Raw genomic sequence first — 12,809 nt, forward strand, 5'->3', positions numbered from 1 at the left:
CCATGTCCAGTAACCAAAGTTGGAGAAAGCCTTTGGAATTCCATTGTTGTGTGGGTCTGTGTTAAACTTGCTGGATTGCTTATCTAAATTTTAAATCTATTTTGGGCTGTTGCCTTAAAGAGGGTGTGTAGTTGGGAGTTAGGTTAATTAGGAATTTTGGGATTTGTTATACTATTAAGTAACTGTAATCTTATGTATGTGCTTGAAATCTTATCTTTTGTTAATAAATGTTTTAATTTAATTTTTAAAATCTCTAAAGGTATTAGTGGGCTCATTGCTTCTAAATTCAATGCACAAATCTTCTCATAATAAATACAAATTGCAAAACCGTTGAGACGGCGTGGCCAAGTTTCCCTTGTGGATTTGGTTTGCCTGCTGCACATCACCTGTCATGTCATAACAACAAACAGCTTAAATTTTGCTCAGTTCAGATCACCAAAAAGACCTAATCCATTTTCTGATTCTGAAATACAAGTACGCTCATATCTTCCATTTCTTTTAAAAGTTAAAGCATTCAGCTGCTCAATGAATTTAGAACTGATGAACATCAAGCCAGAAACATTGACCAATAAATTCTTTTCCCTTGTGAAATAATAGGGAATGTTGTAGAAATCATAACATAGGTTTGATTTGTAAAAATATAAATAACCCCATCCAATGGAGTTGGAGGTATAGATCAGTCATCACATAATTGAATGGTGGAACAGGTTAGAGGGACTGAATGACCTATGTCTGATTCTGTTACTGTTCAATATGTAAACTGAAGTTTTAAGTTGGCTACAAAATTACAAAGTTTGCTGATTTCCGCCCCCTCAGTTTCTGCATGCTCGTGTAACAGAACACTTTTGTGTTTTCATGCTCATTTGTCTTACGAAGGTATCAACTCTTGCTAACATAATGATCCAAAGACGACTGCCACTTTCCAGTATAGTGGGCTGAAGCAGGCTACCACAGCTGATGCTGAACTTGTTTTCACCCAGCAAGCATAGTCCAATAGGCAATTGTCATATTGCATTTTGTACTCCCTGGTTCGAGTATTTGGCGAGTCTCAAGCTCCCCACTCTGATCTCTTCTTTACATTCAACTTTCAGGGCAATATTTTTCTTTGATTTTAAGTTTCATTCCATTATGATCTTATTTTGCTTTGAGTTGCACTTCACTTTCAGCTCCTTTACCAGCAGTTCTCATTCCCACGTTTCAGTCTTCCTGCTTTTTACCCTTTGTTCACAATTTATTTCTGAAGTGCTTTCTTTTTTACATTAAAAAAACTGTTCCCGTTAGCAGCTTGTTTCTACCACACTGTGCAAACACACACAATTGGCACATGTAGCACAATGCTTGATTTTACAACCAGCAGAGGTTTAAAACTACAAATGAATGAAAGAATCTCCGAATGTTGAATTATTGTACATTTCACAAACACGAGAAGTAACAATTTTTACTATACCTGCATAAAGTAGCCAGAAACCAGCGCCTTTCTAATGTTTATGTAATAGTCTCGACTTGTGAATTCTGTACTCCTCCGAGGCAAGTTGAATCGGTCCATGATTCGTGACAGCTGTTGACGTACATTGTCAGCAGACATCAAGGATCTGTAGTTAATAAAGTTGTCATAGCACCACTGAACCGACTCATGGTCTAAAAATAAAAATAGTGCATTGTGATTAATAAACATACTGCAATTGAATTATGGCTTTATAAAGCAATTAAAAAGCCACTGCAGCATAAAATAGCCCGTTTTATGAAATGTCCCCATCAAGGTCATAAATTTGCAAGTACCCAACCCAAATCAGAATCCTGAAGACTGTTGTGAGGAAGTGCCAAATGGAGACAAAGTGCTTTGCCACAGGCACAAGGGAAGAATCACAGGGATTCACTCTCGGTGTCTTCAAGCATTTTTTTTAATGTCAGCTTTCACAAAGGTGTCATTATCAAAGGCAGATCACCCATCCACCCAGTCAGAATGATGCCTGGTCAAATGCAAACCATGACATTAAACCGTAAAACTACACAGCCCCACTTACAATTTGTAAGAAAAATGCTATTAAAAACTAGATAGTCTTAACTAAAATTAGCCACAACAACTGCCAGCTGAGGCAAATTTAATATTTTGCACTAGTACCAGGTCTTTAAAAATGTTGTTAATTGTAAGTGGGGGAAACAATCTGACTGCTGCATTTAATTTGAGTAACTGACATTCTACTTTGTAGGAAAATTAGTAAATTCAATAAATTAACGTAATGGTATTCTGAATTCAAGGTCACTTAATCCAAATTTCCATTTTGCTGGGTTATTGGGCTACAAAGAGAATTTTCTGTTCATGAAACAAAATATTCTGATAATTTCTTTCCTCACTACCTGCTTGCCTTCTCTCAAAGATGCCAATGCCAATTCACACTTCTATGCTGTTTTACATGTTCTGGCAGCAGCCATTCTTCATGCATAAACACAGAGCGTTAGTAGGTTCTGTGCCAAGTCAATTCTGTCCTTGCTCACTGTCCTCTTCCACATGCGCCTACCCAATATACAATCTAGCTGGAGTCAATGAACAATCCTGAATAGCTCTTATACATTGTAGGGATCCATATCACCCCAAATGGGGTGAATTAGCTCAGCACAGACCTTCCTGACTGGCACAGACAACTATCAACTAAAGCAGCAGATTCATCTGCAAAGCCACCAGGGAAGCGGAAGACCTCAAAAGATTTTACCCCACCCCTTATGTAAATATGCTCCCAGGTTATTGTCCATCCCCAGTTGCCAAGATTGTCATGGGTTGCACATGATGAGTGTCAAGTCTACTAAGACTCCTATATGTGTCTCAGTTTCATTCTCAACTACTTCAACACCACTTGTGGAGCATGTGTTGCTTGTTTTGTTCTTCCCATGTACATATTTTTCATTTGCCTACATCATGAACTTGAGAAAATCTAGAAAGGTCCCAATGAAGAACCCATAAAGGCCTGGCAGTGCTACTTCCAAACACTTTGCGTTAAACAGAACGTAGTCCCTAAACAATTCAAACTCTAATGGTCCATGAAATACGAGCAAACACAGCATAATGCTGAAAGGAACTGGGGTCCTGGCATGCTGAATGTCCCAGAATATGCAGAAAGTCATGACAAATCAACTTGATAGAGCACCATTGTATAATACTTTCCCATTTTGTTATAGCTTAATCTGTGGGCGTTTAACTTATATAGTAACAAGGAATAATTTGCTCCCTACAGATAGCTTTTTTTCGGCTTGATTCGCTCCCTGACAAGAGCATTATTTATAATTATCTACCACTGATCCAACTGTCATCGTTGGAAAACAAAATGTCTCTATGAATCTAATGAAATACCCAACTCCCTAAACTGGAAGTGATGCCAATGGACATTCTTCAACATACAGTACACGCCCAACAGACTGGGTGATGTTGAATTCTTCAGCTTTCTAAGCTCATCTATTTTGTTCTGAACATTGCGGGAAAGGTGGTGCAACACTTTCTTATATGATGATCATCTGCAACAAGTGTGAATTCTCCCTCTTCTTAAAATGCTTTGGTGATAGTACAGGCAGGGAAGTGCTAGGTTTGTTTCTGATGCACGTAATGTGTTGCCTGGGACATTGCCAAAGGATATGTTGTATGATAAAGGCCCAGCATCCACACAGAGAGCTGAATATAATTTAAAATCTGTGCTTTATTCCTTTTACATTTACACTTCCATTTATTTCAATCTGCCTTGTTTGTTCCTTATATCACTGCTTGGGGGGCAATTGATCGCATGATGATATTATCTTGTGACCTAAAGAGCTGGGATTTTTCTTTCTGTTTTTAAATATCTCTTGAAAATGACAGCCAGCTTTGGTGCCCAGCATTAACACTATAGGAAAATAAGGCAGCTAAAAAGCACAAAAACCCTAGAGGGGCTGGAAAGATCAAATGGTCAACATTGTGTTAATATCTAATGGGACCCACTTCTTTAGAGACTGAAGAACTGGTAAAGGTCCAATGTACCATTAAACCTTCAAGGGGAGCAATGAACTGGCAGAATGGTGGAGGTCCTAGTTCTCAGGGGAAGAGATCACAAGCAGCACCATTTATCTACGATGTCAGAACATGTTGCATGCTCAGCACATGGTTTCCTCAGAACCCATCAATCTAGGCTATGCTCTTGTACTGGGTGGACAATGTGAAATGAAAAATAAGCTCCAAGGAGTTTTGAGAGCTTTGAGTAAAATAATTCTGAACTGCACTGCCAACGGTGCAATTTACACCTGTGCTTGTGTTTCAGCATGGTCTGGAATACACCCCATAAGCCGATCATTAGTGAAGACTAACTGAAGTTTGGATCTTTTTATCTTAACAGCAGTTAATCAACTTCTTGGAACGTAAAAGGTCAGAAGCTGACTCAAAGAAGAGATTGCGAGACAAGTTACAGAACCTGCGTACAGCCAATTGAGTATTTTATCAAGGAGCTTGACAATCGATGATACCGGTTTACTGATGAAAATTTCAATAATCACCATGACATACATCAGACATGTGGGTCAAATAAACAGGGAAACCAAATAAGGCAGCGGAATGGGACTAGGCGGAATGCTCTTTCAGAGAGTCAGTGCAGACTTGATGGGCCAAATGGCCTCCTCCTGCACTGTAAAATGCTGTGATATTGGCAATTGTCTAAAAAAAATGACTATGGTCATAGGCCAACTGAAACCTTTTATTGATTTGCACTTAAGTTACATGATGCTTGTTGAAATACAAGTAATCATAATAATTTAAGGTTTAAGTCAAATCAAAAATTTCAATTGCTATACGACATGGATTCTGTGTTGGGGCCTTAACAACGATTCACTGTTATTTATTAACGACTTAGATAATTGGATATAGAGTCACATTTTCAAGTTTGCCAATGACACAAAGATAGGTGGCATTGTAAGCAGGGTAGAAGGATGCGTAAAGTTACAATGAGATATGAATAGATTAAGTGAATGGGCAAACTGTGATGAATGGATTTCAATTTAGGCAATAGTGAGGTTACCTTTAGATCTAAAAAGGTTAGAACTGAGCACTCTCTAAATGATGGAAAACTAGAAACAATGGAGTGGCGGGGGGGGTCCATGTACACAGATCATTAAAATGTTATGGATAGGTACAGAAAATAATCAAAAAGGCTAATGGAATGCTGCCTTTTGTGTCTAGAGGATTAGAAAACAAGGGGCTGGAAGTCATGTTACAGTGACAGAAAGGCTTGGTTAGACCACACCTGGACGTACCGCATTCAGCTCTGGGCACCACACTTTGAGGATATACTGACGTTGGAGGGAGTACAGTGTAGATTTACCAGGGTGATTCTTGGACCTCAAAGTTTAAGTCACAAAGAGAAATTAGGCAAACTAGAGTTGCATTTCCTGAAATTCAGAAGAGCAAGGATGATTTGATCCAAGTTTTCAAGATATTAAAGAGAAATGGTAAGGAGGTAGAGTTAAACAGTGGATAGTTTGGGTAGTTGAGGACAAGGGGCCATAGCCCTAAAATTAGAGACAAACCTTTCAGGAGTGACATTAGGGAACATTTACGCACACGAAGGGTAGAAGTTGTTTGGAACTGTCCTCCACAAACAGCAATTGATATTAGATCAATTGTTAAATCTAAAACAGAGGTTGATAAGTTTGTGTTATCTAATGTTATTAAGGGATATGGGACAAATATACATATATGGAGTTAGGTCACAGATCAGCCGTGGATGTAACTGAATGGTGGAACAGGCTTGAGGGGCTAAATGGCTACTTCTGGTCCTCCTCAGGATATACCGAAGTACTTCACTGCTAACGTAGTCACTGTTGTTTTGTAGGCAAACATGGCGGCCAATCTGTGTACAGCAAACCTCCCCACCCCCACCACCCCCCACCATACCGGAAAGAGATGTGACCAGGTAATCTTTTTTCGTTGGTGTTGGCTGAGGGATGAATATTGGTTAGGGCAACAGGCAAACTCCCCAGCTTTTCAGCAAAATAGTGCCAAGGCATCTTTTCCATCCACCTGAGGGGGCAGACAGGGCCTCAGTTTAACAATTCATGGGAGGCAGCACCTGCAACAGTGCATCACAGCCTCCATAATGTACCAAATCAGTAACCTGATGTTCATATCCAAAGCATGGATTATTGTCTCGACATTCCGACTCCTGAGGACAATACCACAAGGCAAATGCATGCATCTTTTGGAGGATGACTGAGCAATAAATGTTGATCAGGACAACAGAGAACATTGCTTTTCTTGCTAATGCTGTGGAATTTATTTTTAAACCTCCACCCCACCACACCCCTGCCCTCAAACCATGTCTCATTCAAAAGAAGTAACCTCCGACAATGCAACATTCCCTCACTGCTGCAGTGAAATATTGATTACTTTCACAAGCCCCTGGAGTAGAATCTGAATAACCTTCTGATTCAGGGTGTGTGCTGCCAATGGGCCAAGCTGCCATTCAAATGCTTTGTTTGCAAAAAAGGAAACATGTTTTTACTTGGTTACTTATAATGTTTCACAATGCAATGTGATGTTTTATAATTAAACAATCTAGGTCATTCAAACCACAATAAATAACAGTCAATTTAAAATTTATAACAGTGATCCAGACCGAAAGGAAATGAACAAAGTGACATGCTTACATAATAAAAACCAAAGTACTGGAAATGCACAGCAGGTAGATCCACATCTAAAAGGAAATATTTTGGCTGGAATACTTCTGGAAAGCTATGCATAAACTCCTCCATCTTTCTTTCAAATGCTGACTGATCTAATGAGTATTTTCTTTTTGTTCCAAGTTGCAGCATACAGTTTTCTGAAGCCGCTGAAAGGATTGCAAAAAGCAATATGCTCAATAGCCATTTGGAATTGAGTACTAGTGACAATATGGACAACGACAACTGCACATTGTGAAACAAGTGATGATTTCTCCAAAAATAGAGTTGAAATTAAAATTAGAAGCAATATTTGGGAATTTCTTTGGTGGGGGGGGCAGGGGGAGGAGATGGGGTGGGGGTGAAAGGGATCCATGCAATGAGGTAAACTTTTTAACCTGATCATTTTGGGATCCTAAAGTTTGGTAAGAAATAGAAGAAAGAGTAGCCACCTCTTGTAAATGTATTTGAATAAAAACAGTTCACTGTTAATTCAAAGAACAAACTTTAAATTAACTACAGTTCAAATTACGCAATTTAAATGAAACCGATTATTGCATAACTTCAATTCTAATATTCTTGCTCTTTCTTCCACTCTTACCTATTCAATCATAGCCATATCATCTCTGGTCATGTCTTCTGTTCCCAACTTATTACCTATGCATGCACGATCACCACACCAACCCCTTCCCCCTCCCCTAGCCAAGGAAATATCCTCGACACCCTCAATTTCCTCAGCTGGATGCTGCTCCTTGGCAAAATCATCTGAAGACAAAATTTTAAACTTACTACGTGTATACCAACGGCACCCAGTTTTCTCTCTCTCTCTCTCTCTCTCTCTCTCTTCCCCCTTTTTCAACCCTCCTGATGCCTGTGTTGTTGGGAATGTTTACCTGACATTACACACTCCGGGACTTCCTCACTAATAACATCCACCTTCCCCTCCATTTTGAAAGGCCACCTCTTTGACCACCCTTCATAATGTCTCTTCCTATGGCTTACTGTCTGATTTTGAGAGACAACATGTCAGTAAAGTGTCTTGGGATGGTGTTTACATGAAAGATGCTATACAAATGCGCAGGTTGCGTTTCAATTTAAAAGCAATTTTGATGAGGGTCACTTTAATTTAAAGAGCAATTCACAGATCGGCACTCCCACACATAATGGAGGTCACAGAATTAACCCCCTAAGGAATATCATAGGCACAATGTCCAATTTTCCATCCAATTATCTGAATGCACTGAAAATTGGGTAATGTGGATTTACGATTTTCTAGCTCTCATGCCTTCCATGAAGGAGTGTCCAACTTTGAAGCCAGGTTTGTGTAGAACTCTCCCCAATACAGGGCATATAAAGTTCCAACGAAGATGCCAACAAACCATGCAAATGGAGTTCTACCTAGTTAGAGCCTGAAATCCAGCTACTGGTTTCAAACCAGTAACTGTATATTCTTGCACACAACATCAACCTAAAAAAAAAACTCCACTTTCACCCCATTATGAATGTCCTAGTTATAGCTTCAGATGTTATCCCCTTTACAAATTAGAATGCAATAGGTACAGCTATTCGACTACTTGTTCCTTTCTGGTTTTTAATGAGAATTCAAAGGTTATTTACTAGAAGAAAACTGATAACATGTGTGAAGTAAAAACATAATTGTAATTGGGAAACAAAGACCCACCTCTTAATGCCCTAGAGTTATTTATCTCTCCTCCTGCACAGAGCTTAAAGATGAAGCAAATATAAATAAAGAATTTATTGATTTTTGAATTACACTAAATTGTTTATAAACCCTCCCATATGTGGGATTCCTCTTTACAAATAATTAAAATAAATGTTGTAATTCAGTGAACATACTTTGTAGATTTTGACATTTTGATACTAAAATTGTTGTAAATTCTTAAATGGTGGAAACATCGATTAGTGCCTTTCGGGCAAATCAACACATAAGCTTAGACGTTGTAACATCATATTCCATTGTTACTAAATGTCTTTAATAGCATAAAATAAATCAAGAAAAAAACCATAAAATATGTTTACAAGCAAGTCCTAGAGGGCAGAATCTATTAAGGTGACAAGGAACTACTGTATTTTTTATATTTGTTCATGGGATGTGGGCATCTTTGGCTAGGCCAGCATTTGTTGCCCATCCCTAATTGCTCTCATTTAGGAGTCAACCACATTGTTGTCTGGGTCTGGAGTCACATGTAGGCCAGGCCAGATAATAACAGCAGATTTCCTTCCCTAAAGGTAATTAGTGAACCAGGTGGGTTTTTACGACAATTGGTAACGGTTTTGTGGTTTTAATTCCAGATTTTTATTGAATTCAAATTTCACCACCTGCCATGGTAGAATTTGAACCAGGATCCATAGAGCACCTCTAGAACACTAGTCCAGTGACAATAGCACTATGCCACCACTTCCCCATGACAGTAGATACAGGCAGTCCTGTAAAATGAGTAATTTAAAACAAAAACATCAATATAAATTTGGGCCAGCATTTAGTTCTATGAATGTAGTGATCTTCATGTGAAGCCCTCTTTAAATAACAAAATGTGCACAGCAATTGCTTGTTGAACAATTCTCACATATGTATGCTGAAGCTCAATATTCAGGAGCTTGTTGTACAAAGTTATGTAAATCTATAAAACAACCCATTTTGAAGATCTGCCCTTGATAAATAGGAAGTAAAAATTTACTTACTCTGCTTGAATGCATGGTAAACGTTGAGCAGGGTCAGGTGATCTCCATCTATATGTGCGAACCGCATCTTGGCTTCGTCGGCTGCTTTCTTAGCTTCCGTTGGGCGAACAAAACACTGTGGGACTAAACAATGTTGGTATGGGCCCAACACAGACGCCCATATGGATGAGTCACTCATTCACAGACACAGGAACAAGGCCTAGCTAGGTCAGTTCAGAGAGCATTGGGCAGGGCATGATGGGACATGGTCACCAACTGCATCTTGGACTGTCTACTACCTTGGCTTGGTACCAAACATCAACACCTACTCACATCTGCAAGACAAGAGTGTTTCAGAAGCTACACAATTACCAAATTTTAGTGAAAAAGGCGGTGCATAGGGCAATACAGAACTATTATAATGTATTAACGGAATGCCTTCTGCAAGCATTTTCCTAACCTGCTGAAAATATATGTAACTGCAAAACGTTTAGTAGTTGAAGTGTACAATAGATGACTTGAATCTCACCCTTGCAATAGGTTAAAAACCCAGGAAGAACAAAAGGAAGCAAGGGTGAAATTCTGCCCTGCCCAGCTGCTCTGAATCTGATTTAATCTATAGTACTGTACTGACATAGAGTTCAAGTCTGTTGTCTTGCTAAACATTATTTACAAAAATGTAATCAGCCCATTAACGGTTTTGTATAAGCATTAGGCAGGATAGAATCAGCATCATTAACGAAATACAAAACCACAAGTTACCTAAATAAGCAAGTGACCAATGTTCAGGTCACAGTGAGCATTAGTGCTGCCCATCTCTGCCAAAGGGATACACAAAAATAACCATAAACTGCCAAACCATGGTACTTTTTGTAGCTCAATTATAAATGCTTTTAAGATTTAAAATAAGTCTTCATTTTCTCTTAGCCAATTATGAAATTCAAAATATTTTGTGTGTCTGTATCCTAGGGGAGTAGGGTTGAAAAATTACTTCTCTGCGATTGAAATTCTAAGACTGGGGTGAAAATTGGTTTCTTGTGCAGAATATTGAACCTCACTATGCTGAGCTGTCTCGATATTCATCAACACCTCTCCTTCATTACGCTTTCTTCCTTTACTAGACATCTGCTTGAACAGAAGTGATTTATGGGCAGAATAAAATGTTAAAAATGGATTAAAAAATACCTGAAATTAAGTATCAAACCTGGAAAATTGTAATCAGAATTAATTGCTTGAGCTTGTACATTCTTCAGTTCAAACCTTTTCAAAGCCTACTTTCCATAGACCATTCAAATACAACATTATTGTATGGCTTTTACTGGGCATCCAAACAAAGCATGTTCTTGGAATAGATCAACTCTACCACAAAACCTGCTCAATAATTTGTTTTGTATAACTGCAAGTCATGTTTTGACAATTGCGTCCCCGCTTATTACCTGACAACATTGCAGTGATGGAGAGAATCTCATTTGAACAGTTGTGTTCACAGCTGGCAATAACCATCTTGGCCAACTGTGGGTCTAATGGGAATTCTGCCATCATGGACCCAAGTTCCGTCAGGTCTCCATCATCATTCAGTGCAGCGAGATAATTCAAAAGCTCCAAGGCCCTCATCAGTGTCTCAGGAGCTGAAATGTAAAACATACAATTATTAGACACATAACCTTTGATGAAATAAAACCACTCGGCTGATGAACTATTTGGTATCCCTAATATAGATAAATATTTAGACATACAACTTCACAATGCGGCCTCATCTTTCTGCTGAATTCAATTTGGGAAACTTGACATCTACATCAGGCCATATTGTCTTTTGCCAATCTGAACCCAAAAACATTCATGCCAACACAAATAGTGTAATTTAACTGACATGAAGTGAATAATATTCTTTCAGCATTGTCTGCTGTGGGCTAAAGAATTTTCAAAGCCCAAGGACAAATAATCACATCAAGGATCAAATAGAACAGGGAAGAAAAACATTTTTAAAAGATGATAAGGGAGTTGGTACTTCACCAGGAATATATTCTGCCAACAGATAAGAGAGCAATTTATACCATCAATCATTGGGTTTTCCTGTCTAAGCACCAGATTCACTTTTACAGAATGCAAACAAATGCCTAGATTTTTGGAAACATTTTGCTCTGTATATAGAAAATGATACGATTACTTCAGGGTTGGAAAATTTACACAGAAGTTACTTTCATGTTTTATCAAACTGAAAAATAAGCCTGCTGCCAATTTCCAATAAACATCACTGTTTTCTCCAACCTTCAATCCTCTTTTCTCAGTATTCCTGCTGGTGTTGCTATTAACCTGAATGTCCACGGGGCTCAATGGTGGTGCTCACAATTCGGGTCAAAGCATTAGTCAGCCTTGCCCCACTTTAGGAATGCAACACATTAACTAGGCTGAAACTTCAGTACAGCACAATGTGAATCTTGCACTGTCAGAGTTGCTGACTTTCACAAGCAACATTAAAGCTTAATCCCAAATGCCTGATGTGGGTGTAAAAGATCCCACGGCACCCCTGAAGGAGAATCTGTGCTCCTGGATGCCAACTCAGAAACTCAAGATCCTGCTTTATCATGGGAATTTCATAACCTCCAAGAGCTCTCCAAGAGAGAGTGATCACAAATAGTTCATGTAATCCTTTTACAATAAGTAGAATGGTGGCTCAGAACACACTAACTGCACAACGTGAATTACAGAAGCCCTAGCTCTGCAACAAAGCCTAGAATGAAACTGGACGGACGACCCAGCATCGATCTAGGCACCGTAAACGACAACTGTCGACCATGCAAAGTCCTCCTTACTAGCATCTGGGGGCTAGTGCCAAAATAAGGAGATCTGTCTCACAGACTAGTCCAGCAACAGCCTGACATAGCCAACCTCACAGAATCATACCTTACAGATAATGTCCCAGGCTCCACCATCACCATCCCTGGGTATGTCCTATCTCACCGGCAGGACAGACCCAGCAAAGGTGGCAGCACAGTGGTATACAGTGGGAAGGGAGTTGCCCTGGAAGTCCTCAACATCGACTCTGGACTCCATGAAGTCTCATGGCATCAGGTCAAACACGGGCAAGGAAACTCCTGCTGATTGCCATGTACCTCCCTCCCTCAGCTGATGAATCAGTGCTCCTCCCTGTTGAACATCACTTGGAGGAAGCACTGAGGGTGGCAAGGGCACAGAATGTACTCTGAGTGGGGGACTTCAATGTCCATCACCAAAAGTGGTGCGGTAGCACCACTACTGACCGAGTCCTAAATGACATATCTGCTAGACTGGGTCTGTGGCAGGTGGTGAGGGAACCAACAAGAGGGAAAAATATACTTGACCTCATCCTCACCAAACTGCCTGCCACAGATGCATCTGTCCATGACAATATCGGTAGGAGTGACCACCGCACAGTCATTGTGGAGACGAAGTCCCGTGTTCACATTGAGGATACCCTC

General features: G+C 39.5%; 1 protein-coding gene across 2 annotated transcripts in view; it reads right to left on the bottom strand.

Annotated features, from left to right (window-relative positions):
* Window positions 1–12,809, bottom strand: part of dhx15 (DEAH (Asp-Glu-Ala-His) box helicase 15) — a 117,517-nt gene that overhangs the window by 10,151 nt on the left and 94,557 nt on the right. For both annotated transcript variants that reach the window (XM_078545742.1, XM_078545751.1), the window contains exons 10-12: window positions 10,788–10,979; window positions 9,373–9,495; window positions 1,448–1,638 (exon numbers count right to left, since the gene is read on the bottom strand). In XM_078545742.1, coding sequence (XP_078401868.1) covers window positions 1,448–1,638; window positions 9,373–9,495; window positions 10,788–10,979 — 506 coding nt within the window. The remainder of the gene's footprint in view (window positions 1–1,447; window positions 1,639–9,372; window positions 9,496–10,787; window positions 10,980–12,809) is intronic.

Source organism: Cetorhinus maximus, chromosome 1 (assembly GCF_964194155.1).
Source record: "Cetorhinus maximus chromosome 1, sCetMax3.hap1.1, whole genome shotgun sequence".
Taxonomy (NCBI): domain Eukaryota; kingdom Metazoa; phylum Chordata; class Chondrichthyes; order Lamniformes; family Cetorhinidae; genus Cetorhinus; species Cetorhinus maximus.